Raw genomic sequence first — 18,696 nt, 5'->3', positions numbered from 1 at the left:
TTCAAATTCCTTAGATTCAGAGCTTCCTTCACCTAGCATTGAAAGCGGAGATTTCATTAGTCGTAGAGAATGTTAGAAACATACCAAAATTTCAGGATTTGGACTACCTTTATGATTACTGCCGTAGTTATATGTAAAAACTTGTGAAATGATCACTTACTGATATCGTGATAAGCTCCTTCAAATTCTTGCATAATTCTACTTTTGAACTAGATTTTGGTATATTGGATTCATTAATTCTCGGGTTTCCTTTTTCTTTAACACAAATTTTTGATATTATCAATGTCCTTATTTTTTTACCAGTTTTTGTATTACTCGTTCAATTTCGTTTTAATGTTTCGTAACTTCTTCACTTGAACTTTATACATTCCTTTTTCATTGCAAAATTTGTTGTTAATAAAATTATAGCCAAAATTTCTGGAAATAAATTAACGAATTAACTTTCAAACAATGCTATAGTCCCTATGAAGGATTTCTTAACAATTCCATGCTGAATCTGTACAAGCGTCCTAGACTTAGCATGAAACTGTCGACTAGCATTTCTTAATAAAAGGCTTTTGTCAAAATTTATCAAGGTTCTTTCTTTAAGAAACTCCAAAGTATATACGTCTTATTAACTTCTTCAATATAAATTTTCATTATTCTTTTCTGTCTTATCCACTTCCGGTTTTCTCGTACGATAAAAATCCTTGCTAAGATGGTAAACCAATAACAATCCATAAAGGTTTTCAACTTATGCTGCAGATATTTTCTTGCTATAACTCTATTATTCTGTTAGAATGAAGTAGAAACAAGACATTCGCATTGATTGAGTGGACAACTCTACATTGGCATGCAAACTGACCGGCTGACCGGTGATGTTGTTATTAACTATATCGACACACTCTCCTTTCTGTATTTGTTGAACACTTCGATATTTCTAACAACGTACTATCTTCCCTTTCTCCACTGTTCTCAATCCTTTTCCACTAATTTTTGAAAATTCTTTTCTTCGAGTTGCTGAAAATTTAGCGATACCATGTTTCGCACTTTTGATTTCATCGTTCTCATCGTTCTCGAAAACTCTAAACAGTGAGTGCTGAGTTGTTTGGTGAGAATATGAAATTGGCGATTTCCTCTTCTTTTGAAGAATTTTGAAAAAAAGCATTTGATAAGATAATCTAGTCGTGTAAAATTTCAGCAATGTTTAATGAGTTATTTTGAGGGAAATCTTTATTATTTAATTCGTAAATTATTAAAAAATTAATTGGTAGAAAAAATCTCAGGAAAAAAAGCTTGGAGGCGAATCTTTTGGAGCCATTTTCTTCAAATTTTATTATATTATATTTGGCCAAGAAATGGTTGGAATATATTAATGAAGCAATAGTTTCACTCATTGACGACGATGCTAAAAATGCTTTAGTGTGAATTCGAAAAAAAAATTTTCCCAGTTTTGTACAGCTGTTATCAAAATTGACAAATGAATGAACCTGTGACAATTCTATTTTTTGTTCGTTAATCTCCTTCTTCGCAATGCGAGATATATCCATTTCCTCTTTGTCACCAATAGTTTTCTTTTCAGCGGTGTTTTTTTTTATCCATATTCACATCGTATTGTCTGCAACTTACTGGTATCATCTAAATTAAAATGATGCTTGTAAATTCTCATATTGATTACTTCTTCATATTTTGGATTTCTTAATTTCGGAATTCCTGCTGTCCAATTCATTTTATTTGGTCATAAAACCTTCATTAACACCGTTTGAGGGATAAATTAAATTGTCACTGTTTAGAAGCACTGGATTACAGTAAACTTTCGGTGACCCTCTTCTCTCTCATATTTGCTACTTTTGACCGTCTAGCTATGAATGTTTTCAGCAAATTATAATTTTTTTGTTATGCGATTTTCATGTCATCTGTTGAGGCTCATCTCTAGCTCTAACTGGATAAAGATTAAAGAATTCATATATATATGAAACTGAATTACAAATACATCTTTTGCTCTAAATTTCATGGATATTTGAATACTGTACCCTCCTCCGATAATATCGGAAATCTAACCTAGAACTTATCGTTCTTATCACTCTTCCCATGCTGTCATTTTCTTTACGCATCATTCTAGTCAGCATGGACAAAATTGTTGTTCAACTATATTATTAACTATGTGTAGTATGCAATATAGTGATTTCACTCTAAACTTTAATCGGTTCATAAATTGCCTCACAGATGATAGAATTTCCCAAATAAAAGGTAATGGAATGGTGCCAATCAAGTCTAGTAAACTGTATATTCAGTTGTACAATTGTTGAAAATTAAGGAAGAAGGGAATTAAGGAGACAGTAAAGGCTGATAGTGTTTTTAAAACGAATTATCGCATAAAAAGTTCTAAGAAAGCACCAGTGTAAAATTATCGTTCTTGTTGATATTTGATTTTCACATTTGTGAAAATGTTTACTTCTTTGCTGTCTTGAATTGAACTAAATATTTTTACTTCAGTATTAGGTAACACATCTAATGCTTATTACAAAATGATATTTCTTCACTTCATAATATAATTTCCATTGTCTGTGTTTTATTCGTTGGTTTGTTTCAAAGATTAAAATGAATAAGGAAACCTCAGAAAACAAGAAAAATCTCAAGACCTTGATTTTTTTTCCACCTTGTTTTGTACTAGTTTGGAAAAATTTTATGATTTAAAAGTTAATTAAAAAGCAGGCCTTACCACGGTATACATACGTTACTCTGTTATTGACAGAGTTTTCAACATTTGGACTTATATCTTCAATAATTACCTGGTAGTTGAAATATTCATCGATATTTTGGAGTACATTTTTACCCGTTCTTATTATGTCAGAAGTTTTTTAACAATAATCATGGAGATATTAGTTAAAGAAACTAGCCAAATTTAAATATTGTCATGCCGATCGTAATAAATAAAACAGTCAGAAATTGAACTAATAAGACAAATTTCAATCTTTCGAGGATTTTGCAGTTCAGTCCTTCGAGGTACGATTCAGAAAAGAATTTGTGAATCTTGGGCTTCTGTTTATATCTGTTGTGAATTTTGTTATTTTATAAATATTATCATTTTTGGATGACTTTCAGCATAGAAATCTTAAAAAGTTAGGAAACAGAAATTTTGGAACAGTTTATCGGTTACAATTTTTGAAATTAAACTTGCATTTCAGCTTCAATATAATGATAACATGAAATTTGGATGAGCCCGTCATCCCTATCTCATCTCTCAGTTTATTGCGCTAAATGTTGTTACTTGTTAATTACTCTGGTGCTAATTACCTAAAATTCCACGTCAAATTTGATGCCGTATTTCAAACATAGTTGTCTACACAATTAACTAAATTAATTATCTACTACAATTGAAAACTCCAGGAAACAAAATTTGAAATTTGAAACATGTTCATTGTGATAACTTGAATAATAAGACCCCAGGATTTTCTGCTTTCGGAAAAAGGAATGAAGAAAAAATCGTGGAAACACTTTTTGCTTTTCCTGCACAAATTTTATATGCCACTTTATGTTTCAGAAACATTATTCAGAATGGAAAAAATCGATAACAGAGATTAATAAACCACACATTAAGTAAAGGTTTATTTTTTTGGAAAGCTGTTAATGCTCAATTTCTAAGCCTTATTCTCATATATTTTTCGTTCAACAAAGCATCAATTCTGGGCGATCTCTAATGCAGTATTGAAACGATACTGAGCCAATTTGGCTGTTATTGCTAGAACGATAATAATCAGTATGGTAATAGTTGAGAAAAGTAACAAAAAAATTCGATCTACTACTGTAGCCAAGAATTCCCATTCCAATGTGCATTGTCTGTGATACTTCATTGATTTTAATTCGGCTGATTCAGGCTAAAACAAGATGTGTTAAAAGCCAGTAATTAGAGACTCCGTTAGAAATGAGACCAATCTCTTCCTTTCTTATAACTTCAGCTATTTCATCGAGCTCATCGTACTGTTTATCATACTGAACAGAATCGATTTCATATTGACTATTATATGCCTAGTTAAACTGAAATGCTCCTTGACAACGAAACTTTTTTTATGCCAAAAAATTATTACCTCTAAATATTTGATTCAAATTATGTACTGTTTGTGCAATTCCTATTGTGTCTTTATCTAACTTTGTAAATAAAGAATATGATTTTTAAAACATTTGATAAAAATAATTTCGTGTGAATTTTCTGAATTGATTATTTCGGAGGTTATGTCCTCTCACGTTCTCCAAGAAATGTAAATTTTATTTCTATTCAGAAATATTTTGCTAATTATTGACTCAGAATTTGTTACCTTCTGTGATAAATCATTGCTTGTAAATCGTACAAATTGAACTGCACTATTCCAAAGTGATAGATTCCTCCGATTTGAGTGAACTGTAGATGTTTTTCGCATCTTTTGCAACAAAGAAGTCAGTGAGTTTTCTTTGGGTATAACTTCTGATCGATCTCAAACTTTTAACTTTTCAAATAACATGATGAATAACGTGTTTAAAATAGATTAATCGTAAAGTAATGGTTAGGAGTTTCAAATAAAATATTGCTTTTGTCTAAAATTTTTGATTTCCTTGCTGTTAGAAGTTATAAATATTACAATAACTCCACCTCTGTTTTTATGTAAAATATCTTTCAGTCTGAAGGAAATTTGAGTCCAATTTTCTTTCGCTGATAATCTCTGCGCTCCCTGCTGTGCTTCTTTATTAGTATCACTCTCGAGGATTCCTTGCATTGGTGATTTCACTGATAATTCAGTGAGAGTTAACTGGATTTGAAAATTCATTACTGGCATTACAAGAGATAATAAAAAATTATGAAAACTATCACTACAAATCTATACTGTTTTTCAATGTGATATTTGTGTTTGATCTTGATTTTTCTTACTATTTGTTTCCAATTATTTTTTTTTTTTTTCAAACTTTTCAATTCTTCTCTTTTTAAGAGAAATAAAATAAAGGCAAGTAAATTCACGTTTCCAAAGATTTTATACCTTTTCTTTATCCAGCGACTGTACCGTATACTGTATAGATTTCTTTTGTTTCAACCTTTGAAGGACATTTCCCTGTGAAAGACATGGCAAGATTATTTGTCTCATCTATTTAAAAGAGAGGTATTGTTATTCACAAGCTTTTCTGGACGTGAGACTACACTCAGAAGTAATTTATTTTAATCAAGGTAAACTAAATTATTCACCTCTTTTCCACTCCATAATATAATCAATTCGTATGGTGGAGAAATACACAAATAGTTGCAGATATACTTGAAGAATAATATTCGAATAAGAACAGGCGGTAATTTACCGTTTTTATGATGGCCATGAATACAGAGAACAGTGCAAGTACAAAATGTTGCTGTGGAAATGACGATGATATTTGACAAATAGAACCAAGCTAAAATTATATCAGTTTCATTGTAAGAAAGATAAATGATATTTTGATTAACCCACTTTCCTTTAGAAGTTTTAATCTTATTATATTCACTAATTTACTTGGTTTTTTCAATTGATTTTCAATAAAATAGTAAAGTTATGAGTTTATTCGTTTTGCATCTCGCTTCTCAAAAAATAGCTGTGACCTTTTTAAAATATTTATTTACAAACTTGTTGAAAAATGAGCTCTTTAAATAATAACTCTTATTAAATTTGCAAATTGTATAGCAAAAAAATTCATTGCTACGATACTGTTATTAATAGTTATATTGCAGTAATGACATTATTTAGAAGTTATTCAGAGATAAAAAACAGTCATATTACAATAAGATCACCAATAAGAGGCACAAAATCCGAAGTTGTTGGCATTTGATCAGAAACCATTAACATCAGGATGGATATTGCCAATAGGGCGGTGATACCGATCGTAATTTTTTCCGTTCTTTCATCGCTTGTTGAAGCTGGCGTAAAGAAGCCAACTATTGCCACTGAAATTGTAATATGAATCAGTGAGAAGAATCATGAAAAAGGAAAACTGTTTTGTTACAAATTTCTAACAATCAAAGATTCACTTCTGCATTTTCCTGACTGCACTCTTGAAACATCTGCTACATTCAAAGATGCATCTTTTAGAATTTTTAAATTAAAAAAACCCAATGTTAAAATGGTTGTCGGTATAATGAGATTGACTACGTAATATAATGGCTTCCTTCTGATGATCAGATATCCTTCGATAATGACCCAGGGATCTTGACAACAGGCATATAGATACTACAAAATAAGAAGTACATTAAGCGTTTTGAAAAATTCAGTTGAATTTTACAGTAAAGTAGAACAAGAAAAATATACAAATTAAAAGACAATTAACTTCATGGCGATAGAGATTAAATGAAAGAATATCCCATTCTTCGTTCAGTATATACGAATGCATATTAACTGCTTTATCTGTCGTATAATTAAGTAAAGCCTTACTACTTGTCCATGAACCAAGAGTTAAAGTGCAGTTCTGAAGAAATAACCATATAAAATTTTGATTAAAGGACCAAATTATCAAGAATTTCCAAATCTTTATACTTTGCTTCACTGATCGAGGCAATTTTCCATTATGTCTTTTTTATGTTATTTCCTAAATTTCGCCTTGGAGCCATTTTTTCTTTATAAAAAAATAAAAAAATTCTCTTAAAAAATTCTAAAAAATTAAAAAAAAAGTATCTATAAATTTATATACAAACCTGATGATCGTACGGAAAATAGCGTATATCTATGCGGCAACGTATAGTGTAAAGTGCTGGATATAAGAAGAATACTTCGGCACCACACTTATCTTTCCAATGTCTACTTTTTACAGCAACATTCATGTATCGCTCACTTCCCTCACGACTCATCACCACACTATATTCATGTTTTTTCATTTCAAAATATTTTAACAAAAAGTTAGAATTTTTCAAATTCAAAGTAAACAGACAACGAAGTACTGTGCCTGTTGTAGATGAAAGTATCAGGGATCCACAAAGCACTATGCGGGAGCACTGTATAGTTGATCATGTCATACTCACTAGGATTCCAATCCAGAAATTCGTCCACCCATTTCTCAAATATCAAATTAAACTTTGTATAACGATTAAAATGATTAAATGCATTACACTCAAGAAATTAGACTGGATTAAATACTTCTGTAGAAATTTTGTACATTTTTATTGCCTTATTTCAAACTGTTTAAATAATTTTACTGCTAACGAATTCAAATAAATTGTAATTGTAATTAGGTCTGTCTGAAGCAAAAAATGGAAGAAACAAAGTAAAATGTATACGAATCTGACATCAATAGAACCTGAATCATCCATATATTTAAGGTCAAATACTGTGATGGTTCATCCTGTAACATCAATCGCAATAAAACATAAAAGTCACAGAAGAACAACTAATGAATTATAGTAGATGAATGTAAGTCATCATATATTAAAGAACTATAACTGAAATCATACAGACATATAGATATATTAGAAGTTAAATAAAGCTCACTTACAGAAATGTATTTCACTTCTACTAAAAATTAGAGAGAATTTTATTCATAACTCAACTGTTTCAAATAATTCTCTTTTTATTCCAAAAAAGAGCATAATATCAATTCTCAAGTGAAAATGTTGTAAAGCGAACCACATCGACGACTTGGTATAAACTCATACTGATGTGCACCGTTAACGATTTGGAATAATTCCCAACCGGTCGAACACTCGGATCATATCTATCATAGATAATATGTATACTCCAATCATTTAAAATTCAAATCATTAAAACAATAAAAAAAAATGTTGTTTAAACAAAGTAAATTCAATCATGTGAGTCAGTATTACCTTGGATACCTTCTCGCATTAAGCATATCAAACGAAAATAATACCTCTTGGTAGAAAGTAAATCTCGAATCAATCGAATATGAGGTAACTGTTGTCGCTCTGAAATAAAATAATGCATTTCGTTGCCCTTTTCCACTTCTGCAAATACTAATAAGTGGTATTTACTTCAGATATAATTGGTAGACCAAAAGCTATAGTTTTTTAAGGTTCTAGATTAGAGATATCTTTGACTGTACCATATACTCCTTCTATATCTCCTGAAATCATGAATAAGTGAAGATAAAGAAATCAGAATACGAAGAAATACAAACCTGAAACAGATTGATGAATTTCCAAGGAAGTCACTGAAAGTGCAAAGGTTGCAGCAAACAGAAGTAACATAGCACTAAAGCTGACCCTTGTCCAGCGTTATTAAAAGCCGGTGAGGATTTTAACTGATTGCTTCTATTCTTAGAAAAAAGATCATCACAAACAAATTGCTTCATTAAATTACCAAGACAATAGGATTATATGTGATTATGTCAAAGCTTACACAAAATCTTTCATCCTTACATGGCTAAATAAAACATTTCTCTTAAATTAAGTAAAAATAAAGAAGTAGAAATTATGAGGCTCCTTAAAACAGCGATTTAGACTCCAAACCAATTAACTAGCAGGGTTTGCGTCAATTATATTGAAGGTAAACACTGTTAGAAGACACTTATAAAATTAGCATCTTAACTCCTAAAACACTGACCAAAAAAGGGTGGAAGAAAAAAAATTCTTTTTTTCTGAGAAAAACTTTTTACAATAATTTTTAATATATAATCCGGATTCTGCAACCATTGGTTTCCTTCATGAAATGAAACAATAATTTTTATCATATATCGTTGAGTTCAAATAGTGATTTTTGTTGAAATTTGTCTACCATGATTAGTTGACAAAAAATATTATAATAGGTACAGTGGTCGCGGTAGCATTTATGCACCAGCTTAAACAGCATCAGGTTTTGATGAACATATAAATCTACTTTTTGATGAAGGCATACAATCTACTCCACTTTCTCTACAGAATTTGTTCGTCGAATTAAATTTCAAAATTTTTTTATGCAAATAAAATATGCTTATGCTAAAGATGTATGCTTCAAATAATTTCAACCTCAATGAATTTCATGCAACAAAAAACTCTGTCATTAAAAGAAAGAGAGAATCACGATACGGAAACAATACGACTGCGCGACGTCAAGTGACGGTATATGTTAGCAAAAAATTTTTAAAAAATGGCATATACTATTGCATGTTGTATAGCAAAGAAATTACTCACAAGACAACTATTGGGTACTCTAATAGCTAATATAAAAAATGATCAGAAAACATAGTGACAATCATTGTTGGTAATCTTCATTGTTTGGATTTCTGTTAGGAGATTCATTAAGAAACACACTATTAACTATCGTACAGCACATGATCCATTTTGCACCAATAGTAAAAACCCAGAGAGTTGATACCAATGGTGACAGATGTAAAAATGATGACAAACAAGATGAAAAACAGTCGTTCCAATACTTTTGCCATCCAGTCATATTCATCTCGTGCCAGCCGACGGTTCTGTCGAATACTGATCTCATCTTAAAGCAAAATCATGAAGATTCATTCGTGAGTTCCAGAACTTGATAGATGTACAATATCGATGAAGGATTAATAAATTGATTAATGAATAAGCGGAAGCTTCTAAAAAGTTATTGCTATAATAATAATAATGCTGATATACAGAGATACTAGCGAAATTGCGGGTAATTACTAAACTCATACTCTTGTCTATATGTTTTCAAGCATGCAAAATTTAACAGCTTAGTTAGTTAAGTAAACGTCACATACCACATGTATTTGAAACATTTTGTGAGGGTCTTTGGGGTTTTTCCGAAGTAATAATTTTCGAACCAATATTACCGCCTTTTAATGAATCACACCGGAGACAAAAAGAAGACATAGGAGGATCCAGAGTGTCTGAGATATCGACACTTTGACCAGCTAAAAAGAGCCAAATCAATTGTGATTTTAGAACCACAACATGAATGCCAAACTGATATGAAATATGAACTAACACTGACCTTCCTTCGGAGAAAGTAAATCGGTGCCGTTGTTGTTATTGTTGTAGGACAATGTGGATAGTTCGCAGAGATGTGGTTCGATTGCTTGTGTTTTTTGCCTTCTTTGTAGAATTGCCGCCTGTTTTATCCTCGAGAAATGCTGTCCTTCTTCATTTAGTAAAGTTGTTGTTTTCAGCTCTTTCTAAATACAGCATTTAATATAATATTCTGGATATTAAGTACATATGATTTTTATTATTTTACTGTTCCTAAAACTGTGCAAATGAAGAATAACATGATTTGAAATCCTTAATTCTATTTAGTTGTGTTGTTTTTTAGATTTGCCTTTAAAATTTCTTCTACAACCTGATCTTACTTATTTTTTGGATGAACTATACAGCGATCTTGGGATAAATTTTTGCACCTCATGCGTCTCTCTCAAGTGTTTTGGTATGTCTTCAAACATAATACATGCGATGAACTTCACTAAGCAAACAATACGTGGAGTAAGACGACTCTTTTGACGACCACGTTTTTGAATAGCAATAATAACAGAGGATGCCAAAGTTCCAAAAGTGATAATTGTTATCATAGCCAAAATGAACCAGCCTAAAATTAGCTGAGTGGAAAACTGATCTCTTTTTAACTCTGATAATCATTTTAATTTGTTCGAAATAGACAGATAAATAAATGACTAATTGTCTGAAAACAATTATCTAAGAACTGTATGCTCGAAGAACTAAATATATGTCTGGAACCAATGAGCGGTATGAATGTGGATGTGGTCGGCATCTGATCGGAAATCATCAACATCAGAATAGACATTGATAATAGTGTTGTGATGCCAAGCGATATCTTTTCCTCGCGCATTCCACTTGCTGTTGATGTTCTAAACACCAAAGATTCTAAAAAAACTTTCTTGAGATTGCTAAGCATATATCTATCTTAAACTAAAGCTGAGACATCAGATTAGGAATGGAAAAGAGCTGCGAAAAGTTGACAAGAAAAAGACATGCGTGAAAAATCCAACAATGGCGATGAGTGTTGTGATACTAGTCGGAATGATTAAGTTTATGATGTAAAATAAAGGTTTTCTTCGCAAATATAGCGTTATTGAGAGAAGAGTGTATTTGTTCGGACAACATTCATACTTCACTTCTTTCTTTTTTACTGCAAAGAAATGCGAATTTTTAATAATATATAGAAATTGTGTCAAAAATTAGCATAATTTGCAATAATTTTCGCTCTTTTCTGGTCTCTTCCAACTCTTCTGGGAAAAAGAGTGAAGTGCACTTTTTTCTTTTGAAAATTTCTAGTAAATTTTTCAAAGCTTGCCAAAAAGTTGCTGCTTTCACGTTGGAAGCTAACTGAAGAGGAAATAGCATGCAAAGGTTTGGCTTCATATGCAGATTAATTGAAGAGCTAGTAAAATTTGAAGTCATGGCCGATGAAATAGTTTCAAGAATTTAAACTTTGGCAACCAGAAATGCGAGCGTTGAACCTGCTGTTCTGAGAATATGCCAACCCTCGTTCTCGATGTAATTTGTTGTACCAACAATGTCTGAATATGCAAAATAATCAATGCCTTTCTGATCAAATGTCCAGCTTGAAAATATCATCGAACAGACCTAAAATTAATTATTAATACATGAGTCAGCAAAATTGAAACTAGTATCAGAGGAAATAAAGTCACTTTAATTACTGGATTACTGAAAAAAAATGTATTGTAAAATTGTCCTCTTCAAGATTTAATTGTTTCCGAAGTAATTTAATTATTAAATAATTTTAGAATGCATTTATCAAACTAAGCAGAAACAACTTAAGAAATAACTCATCGAATCTCATACTGAATTTAAATTTGTCTTTGATTCTGAAATTATGATCCGTTCGAATAATTTCTATGGCTTCTAAATATTATTAGTTAAGTATAAATAAATCGCATCGCACATGCTATCATATTTCAATAACATGAAGATTTCTTGACGACACTTATAACAAATAGTTACAGCGAATAGCTATTTTCTGTTCTATCATTTTGAGATTTGTTTAGAAGATAGAGGAGGCAGATAGTTTTTTACTTTTCTATAAAATACTTCCCTGAATATCGAATGGAAAGAAACGAAGGTTCAATAGACATGAGAATTTGTAAATGGTTGGATAGAGAAGTTCGATATATGCAGCGCGAATATTTTCATCGGCGGTAAGTTTCACATTCAACAACCGCCTCGTATCATCATCTTTCATTATTAGCCTAAGTTGATTGAAAATTATATGATCCTATATTGATAAATCTAACTAATACATAATATCTGTTATCTCGCTGAGACTTCAATTGCGGAACTTATGATTCTCTCTAGCAGCTATATTTAGAAAATCTCAAAATAGTCCTTTTACCATAAACATTAAAATAAATAAAATGAACAGACGAATTATATAGTGTTGTGTCGGGTAACCAAATCGAACTATGCGGTAAATGAATTTCTGTAATATTATCATAATCCTCTGGACGCCAGTACAAAAATTCATCGTACCATCGCTATAAATTTTATAAATATTTAGAATTTGATAGAACCTTTTTCTGATGGGCAAATTAAGTACAAAAATTCAGTTTCTGCTTTTAAGAGCTTTTGAATTTTCTATTTTATTTCACTTAAAAAAATGCTTTTCAATTTTTTATTTTATTTCATTTAAAAAATGGAAACTTATTTAATAGAAAATCCATTAACTCATTTAGTAATTCATCAAAATGAAGATTCAAAATTCATTTGCTTCAATTAATAAATTCGAAAGCTCTGCGATGGCATTAGAAGTTGTTGTATTAAAAGTCAGGAATAAACTTACTATTTGGAACTGTTTAAATTTATAATTTGCAGTAAAAATATTTTGCTTTCACTTCTTTATTAACATCAGCTTGAACACATATAATGTAAGATAATTCAGTTAATTGCAAAAATTCGAAGCTTTGCGAAGATGTAAAATTTCCTTAATCAAATAAAAGCTAAGTTCAAGATGATAATTATCCAGACTTATAATCAGACTACTAACTTATAATCACCAATTTTAATTAATAAAAATGACACAGTTGCTACTAAGCTGTAAATATTCTGTAATTAAATGTTACAAAAGAAATGATTAGAGTTTAACAAAAATTTTCATTTTAGATGGAACTCTTATCAGCTAATCGTTTAGCAATGACATCGCTTCTTGCACTTTTGTAAAAAACTATGAGGAAAAAAGAAATTAGGAACATCTCACTAGCAATAGGTGTCAATGAGAGTAGTTGAAAGATTTTACCCACAAGAAAGGACAATTAATTATCCATTCACATCAGGTAGTTTTTGAAAGTAATAAGATGACTTAATTGGTATTAAAAAAAGCAAAGCTATTCAATAAGTATGGAAGCCAGAACACCATTCATTACTAATAGAACGACAAAAAAAAAAAAAAAAAAAACAAAATTTTGCCTAAATTTACAAAAATGAATGTGGTTGCGCAGTAATCAAAAATCTTTTTTGGCAAGATTTTCAAAAGCCATTCCAGAAATGATTTGCTTTTTGTATGTTAATACTTTTCTGTTCTAAAAATAGTAAATTTTGAAAATTTGATAGCTTTTTTTTGAAAATGTTGAAAATTTCAAAATTCACAGAATTAAAAAGAATACTAGATAAAAACTAACCTCAATTATCCAAGCATTGAGTAAAACATATTGCTGTGGCTCATCCTAAAAAATTTTGTATATTGTTTTACTTTCGCCAGCAAAATAAACTATATGGTGCCTTATTCTGCCAGTTTCGTGTCTTATTAATTGAAGTAATTAATATCTTATTATAAAAATCTTTTTTTGAAGATTTTTTAAATAACTGTCATACTTTTACATTATATTAATTCAATAAATTATCTCGAAAATTCAATATACAAGCAGAATTAGAGGCGGATAAGAAACATGATATCTAGTGACGAAATAAGGTGCAACAAACCACTTGTAGTATTTGATAGAGATCCATGCTAAATGTCACATTAATGGATCTGCTATGATCCCACACAGGTCTCGACTTCTTATCATATGTTTCTAACATATCACGCACTAGTTTCAACTGTGGTGGTAAATAATTTGAGATTACTTGTAATGCTGCAAATATTTCAAATATAAAAACTTGATGTTTCTTAAAAAGTTATTTTTCAGAATAAACTGTTGTTTAAGGCCAAGCAGTAGTTACTGGTTCCTTAGAGATAATAAGTGTCGAATCCTATTTTGTTCGAGTTGTTTAATTCGTTTTTGAGTTTAAAAAAGTTCAATTTTTTGGAACACAATATGAAATATTAATGCACTCAACATTATGTAGTATTTCAGCATTCTTTTAATTTAATTAATAGTTACAAAAAGCAGCAACAAAAAAGAAAGAAAGAATTTGGAGTAAAACGAGATCCTTATCATGCCAGCATATCGTTTATTCAAGATTTGCTTCGACACGTTTCTGACAGGTGAACTGTTTTTTGTTTTCTTTGTCCAACTAAAGGATATATGCGCAAAGGATTAACAATCCTATCTTGCAAAAAACGGATTGAAACTTTGAAGATTAAATGAACGTGGAGAAAATAAGCTCATGAATTGGTGTCCCCTCGAACGTTGTCAAAGTTTTTTATTTCCTTTATTGCTGCAATCGCATGATTAGAAGCGCAGAGGAGAATTCAACTAAAAGCGCCGGGCTACCACGCTCATCTTCTCAAGTCTATTTTGTAATTTTTTGAGCTCAGAAGAATATTTAATATATAATGTAAAGTTATGAGATTAATAGGAAAGTTGCGATTATATATATATATATATATATATATATATATATATATATATATATTTACCAAGTAAAATTCTTCATCTGTTTTCATAAATTTGAATAAGATAATATATTTGCTTAAACATACTTGCAGTTAGTTGTAAAAAAAAAGCAACAATAGCGATTTTTGCTGGTAGCATAGTTTGTAAAGTCTTATTTCTTATTTCTCGGCTAAAAAATCAGTTCAATGCCATACTGTAAAGATACCTGTAAAATTATGTCAATTAAGTTTATGCAAGAAATAATACAAATTATGCAGTTGCGTGAAAATTATCTGCACTGAGGATTAATTTAAAAATCTTTGAAAACTAGAAGATTATAAAGATAAAAGAAGAATAGTACTAATTCCAATCATTATATCAGTGCAAATTGAGAGCGAAAAAGACGAATACATTATTCTTTAATTAATCAATAACTCCTTAACGTTTGATTTCAAGAATACAAGGCACATTTTTATAAAAATCTTGATCATTTGCATCCATCACATGATGAAGAGAAGTTTTATGCAATACCATCTGGACAATTATCAAGAATTTATTGATATTTCTTCTACCGTACCATGAGTCGAAGATATTTTTTCTATTTGTCAAATCTATATATGATGATGATGATGAACGAGATATGTAGCATGTAACGAAGTTTTAATTGTTTCTTAATAGCTATAATCGAGACTTCAATATTGCGTCTATTTTCTCTTCAAAGCTTTGACATTGATTTTGAGCCGTTTTTGGACGGCTCAAAAATTTTTTCACAACTAGTGTTAGCGTAAATGCTCAAAAAGTAACCGTTGCATGAAAAGATGATTTATCAGAATGATTTATTATGAAATTGTGTTAAAGGTCCAATAAAAAAGTGATTAATTAATTGCTTGAAATAATATAATTTACACGCCTGTTATACCTATTCAATGCTTCATTTTAAAACAAAAAAATTTACTTAATCGTCTACAATTATCTGTGTAATAAAGAAAAGGAGTAGTGAAATTTAGAGTATAAGATTCACTGGAATAAAAAAGATGCAAAATAAAATGAATGATAAACCTGATGATAAAAAATGCAATTACAAATTTCATCTTATTACTTAACTCTTACATTTGCAGGGAGCGTGTGTCTCATACATCTTTTTTGCATGTCCTCGGCAATATGAATAAGCAATGATAATGATTTATAATGCAAAGATTGATGCATCGACATCTGAACAATTCGATTAATCACAACGAATGAAAAATGAAATAGAACAGGGGCATCTGAGAAAGTCTGATTTGGATCTATTCGGTTAGTTTCCTTCCTTGGCTCTGTTTTGCACTTATTTTCAGTCAATTGCGCTCAATATTACTCTCAGTATTGCAAAAGTTCAGTGTTACAAAAGCATTAATGAATTGTTGTGCAAAAACAATATAATCGCTCATTCTCAGCTATCATTTATATGAGCTTCTTAAAATACTTTTTACGGCCCATAAACATTAGCTATGTTTATAATCTATTTGGGATCTTTTCTACTACCGCTGATCTTCTACTAGTTTTCATCGATGACAGAGATGAAACCGCCGCTTCCAACTATACGCAGTTCGGTATCAACCAAATATCTTCTGCAAAGCTTGCTGTACGACAGTGGCTCATTTCTCCTATTTGTATCATCATGTTGTGAATAGATTCCTAATGACTTAGATGAGTCGTTTTTTACCGCTTCTACAAAATAGATTCATGTATGCCATCAGGTATGACGCTCTTAAGAAAGAAGAAGCAGTCGTAAGCTGCCTTGTTTGACAAAGACCACATATTCTCTTATTCTTTTTTTTATTCCGGACAGAAAGTAATCCAGATAAGAGTATGCGTTCATATAATTCATTTTATCCTCAATCATTTAAATGTTTTAAAAATCTGAATAAGAAAAGAAATTTGACAGTTAGTCGCAATTTTATGCTCAATTTAACAATTTGACAGCATTTCACTAACAAAGTTGAGCTAAATTGATTGATTTGGTACATGATATTTAACTATTCTGCCCACAACCCACTCTACAGTGTCCGTCCTCCATTCGGTAATTATAACATCCCTTTTCATTTTCGTTAAATGAAATAAATGTTACAGAAAACGAAAATAAGACGAAGATTAGCATACCGTTTCGCATCATTGTATATTATCACATATTCTAACAGTGGTATTGAGTCGATAATTCAAGAAGAAAAAAGTCCGGATTTTCAAAAATAGTTCAAAATATGAGAAGACATGGATGATTTCGTTTTTGTATTCACTTTCATTCCTCGTTTTTTTAAATAAAGTAAAAACGGAAGATTGAAAGAACGACAAATGAAATAATAGGAAATGAAATACACAAATAAATAACACGAAAAATACCTGGCATTTAATTTATTTAAAATTTTTTCATGTTTTAAATTTTGAAGCATAAAGAAAAGTGAATTAAGATAAAATCATTCCAAAGTGTAAAATAAGAAAAATTTTGAAATGAACGACATTAATTTTAGTACTTCAAAATTTTAAAGTTATTATTAATATTAGTGAAATGAACGAGCATGCATAAATAATCTTCCAGAACTTTCAATATAATGCATAAATGATTTTCAAAATTAGGACACTTTCATGCATTTACGAGAAATGACTGACTGATTTATTATGAAATAAATATTTGATTTGTGTAACATTTCATGACAATATATAAAATGGAATATGTATTTTAAGAGCAAAACAGGAGGAACAATAGGAAAAGTGAATAAAACTTGTATTTTTGTTTCATTTGCTTTGAAAGTTTCAAGCAAATTTTTAAGTGGAATTAAAAACCCTTAAATGATTGAAATCAGCATTAAAGATAGACATCGACGATAAGCTTGGTTTCCGACTAGTATTGTGAATAATGACGAAATTCATTTAAGCACTTGAGTTCTATGTTAACATGAAAATATGTTATAGAGGAAGTCCATCATTATTTTTATACAAATACGCACTACTCTAATTCAGATGTTCGTATATTGCACAAGCACTTAATAAACTTTTTTTATTTTACTTCTCAATCTCAATCAGCACTTTTTACATGTGAAAATGACATCGGATATCGAAAAGGAATTTGTTATGCAGGAAATTCAGAGTAATTTGTCGGTGAGAAAATTTCAACATTTATTTACTGTAATTTAGAATCAGATTAAGAATACAAACATTACAGAAAAGAATCTATGACGGATCTCTATAATAGAAGTTCACATACAATAATAAAGCGATAAATTACGCAGATTGAAGCACCACGTCCACAGGTACCTCTCTGCAGGGAAAGCAAGTAGCGTGACTTGTTTTTTGGAATGGTAGCGTTTAAACTGAATTTAAAGACAAGACCCGAAATCCGAGCCCTTTGATCTATTCGAGACATAAGTCGCTTACTTTTGTTCAAAATTTTAAAAGTTATTTTGGTTTTAAGATATTTGAAGAAACAATCTCATATTTCTGCATTTTGTCTAAACAGTTTTGTTCTGACTGTTAAATTGACTACGATGAAATAATGATTGGAAAACTGACTGTATCCTGAATAGCAAGGCTTACACTAAGAGTAAAATATTCGTTCTGTACCATCTCAAAATACAAAACGTCTAACTCCTTCAAAAACTTCTATGCGAGAGATCCAGGAACCTCATATTTCTTCATCACCATAATTTTATCCTTTGTAACTTTAGAAGTTTTTCGGTTATTTCCTGATGCGAAACAGTTATTGGAGCAATACCAGGATTCTTTAGAAATCTAAAATTTTGGTTAGGATAACAACAGCTTATTTGTCCCTACAGGCATAATATGTTCAAATATATTCATTCCATTTCTCTTCTACTTATTTTTCACAAAACGCTGAATAAATAACAATGTTTTGTTAGATACATTGTTTCTTAGCAGTTTTCATGTGCTGGTTAATTTAATAGACCGGTTAGAAGGAAAAATGCAAATCCATTATCTGTCGAGAAACAGACGGAGAGAGAACGGCATTTTAAAAGGACAAGGAAGCAAGTCTCTCTAATTAGG

General features: G+C 30.4%; 2 protein-coding genes across 3 annotated transcripts; both read right to left on the bottom strand.

Annotated features, from left to right (window-relative positions):
- Window positions 1–3,659: 3,659 nt before the first annotated feature.
- Bma-deg-3 (Uncharacterized protein) lies at window positions 3,660–8,161 on the bottom strand (the record flags this gene model as incomplete). 2 transcript variants are annotated; one of them, XM_043078828.1, is made up of 14 exons in its annotated part: window positions 3,660–3,857; window positions 4,296–4,450; window positions 4,607–4,763; window positions 4,989–5,060; window positions 5,192–5,388; window positions 5,762–5,914; window positions 6,080–6,197; window positions 6,295–6,432; window positions 6,659–6,818; window positions 6,907–7,016; window positions 7,258–7,302; window positions 7,584–7,671; window positions 7,825–7,918; window positions 8,092–8,161. In XM_043078828.1, 14 exons carry the CDS (start codon window positions 8,159–8,161, stop codon window positions 3,660–3,662), a joined length of 1,755 nt encoding a protein of 584 aa, XP_042934762.1. The 2 variants fall into 2 exon arrangements, with proteins under 2 accessions (XP_042934762.1, XP_042934763.1); XM_043078829.1 differs by having other exon boundaries at window positions 7,825–7,879.
- Window positions 8,162–9,204: 1,043 nt separating this feature from the next.
- Window positions 9,205–14,820, bottom strand: Bma-des-2 (Uncharacterized protein; the record flags this gene model as incomplete). Its single annotated transcript, XM_043078827.1, has 12 exons — window positions 9,205–9,386; window positions 9,637–9,789; window positions 9,870–10,050; window positions 10,273–10,457; window positions 10,607–10,737; window positions 10,865–11,018; window positions 11,350–11,476; window positions 11,946–12,099; window positions 12,275–12,384; window positions 13,525–13,569; window positions 13,826–13,977; window positions 14,769–14,820. 12 exons carry the CDS (start codon window positions 14,818–14,820, stop codon window positions 9,205–9,207), a joined length of 1,626 nt encoding a protein of 541 aa, XP_042934761.1.
- Between the last annotated feature and the right edge of the window lie 3,876 nt (window positions 14,821–18,696).

The sequence above is a fragment of the Brugia malayi genome, assembly GCF_000002995.4.
Source record: "Brugia malayi strain FR3 genome assembly, contig: Bm_v4_Chr2_contig_001, whole genome shotgun sequence".
NCBI lineage: Eukaryota > Metazoa > Nematoda > Chromadorea > Rhabditida > Onchocercidae > Brugia > Brugia malayi.
Note: the sequence above shows the minus strand (reverse complement) of the source record. Positions and strands in the feature narration are given on the sequence as shown.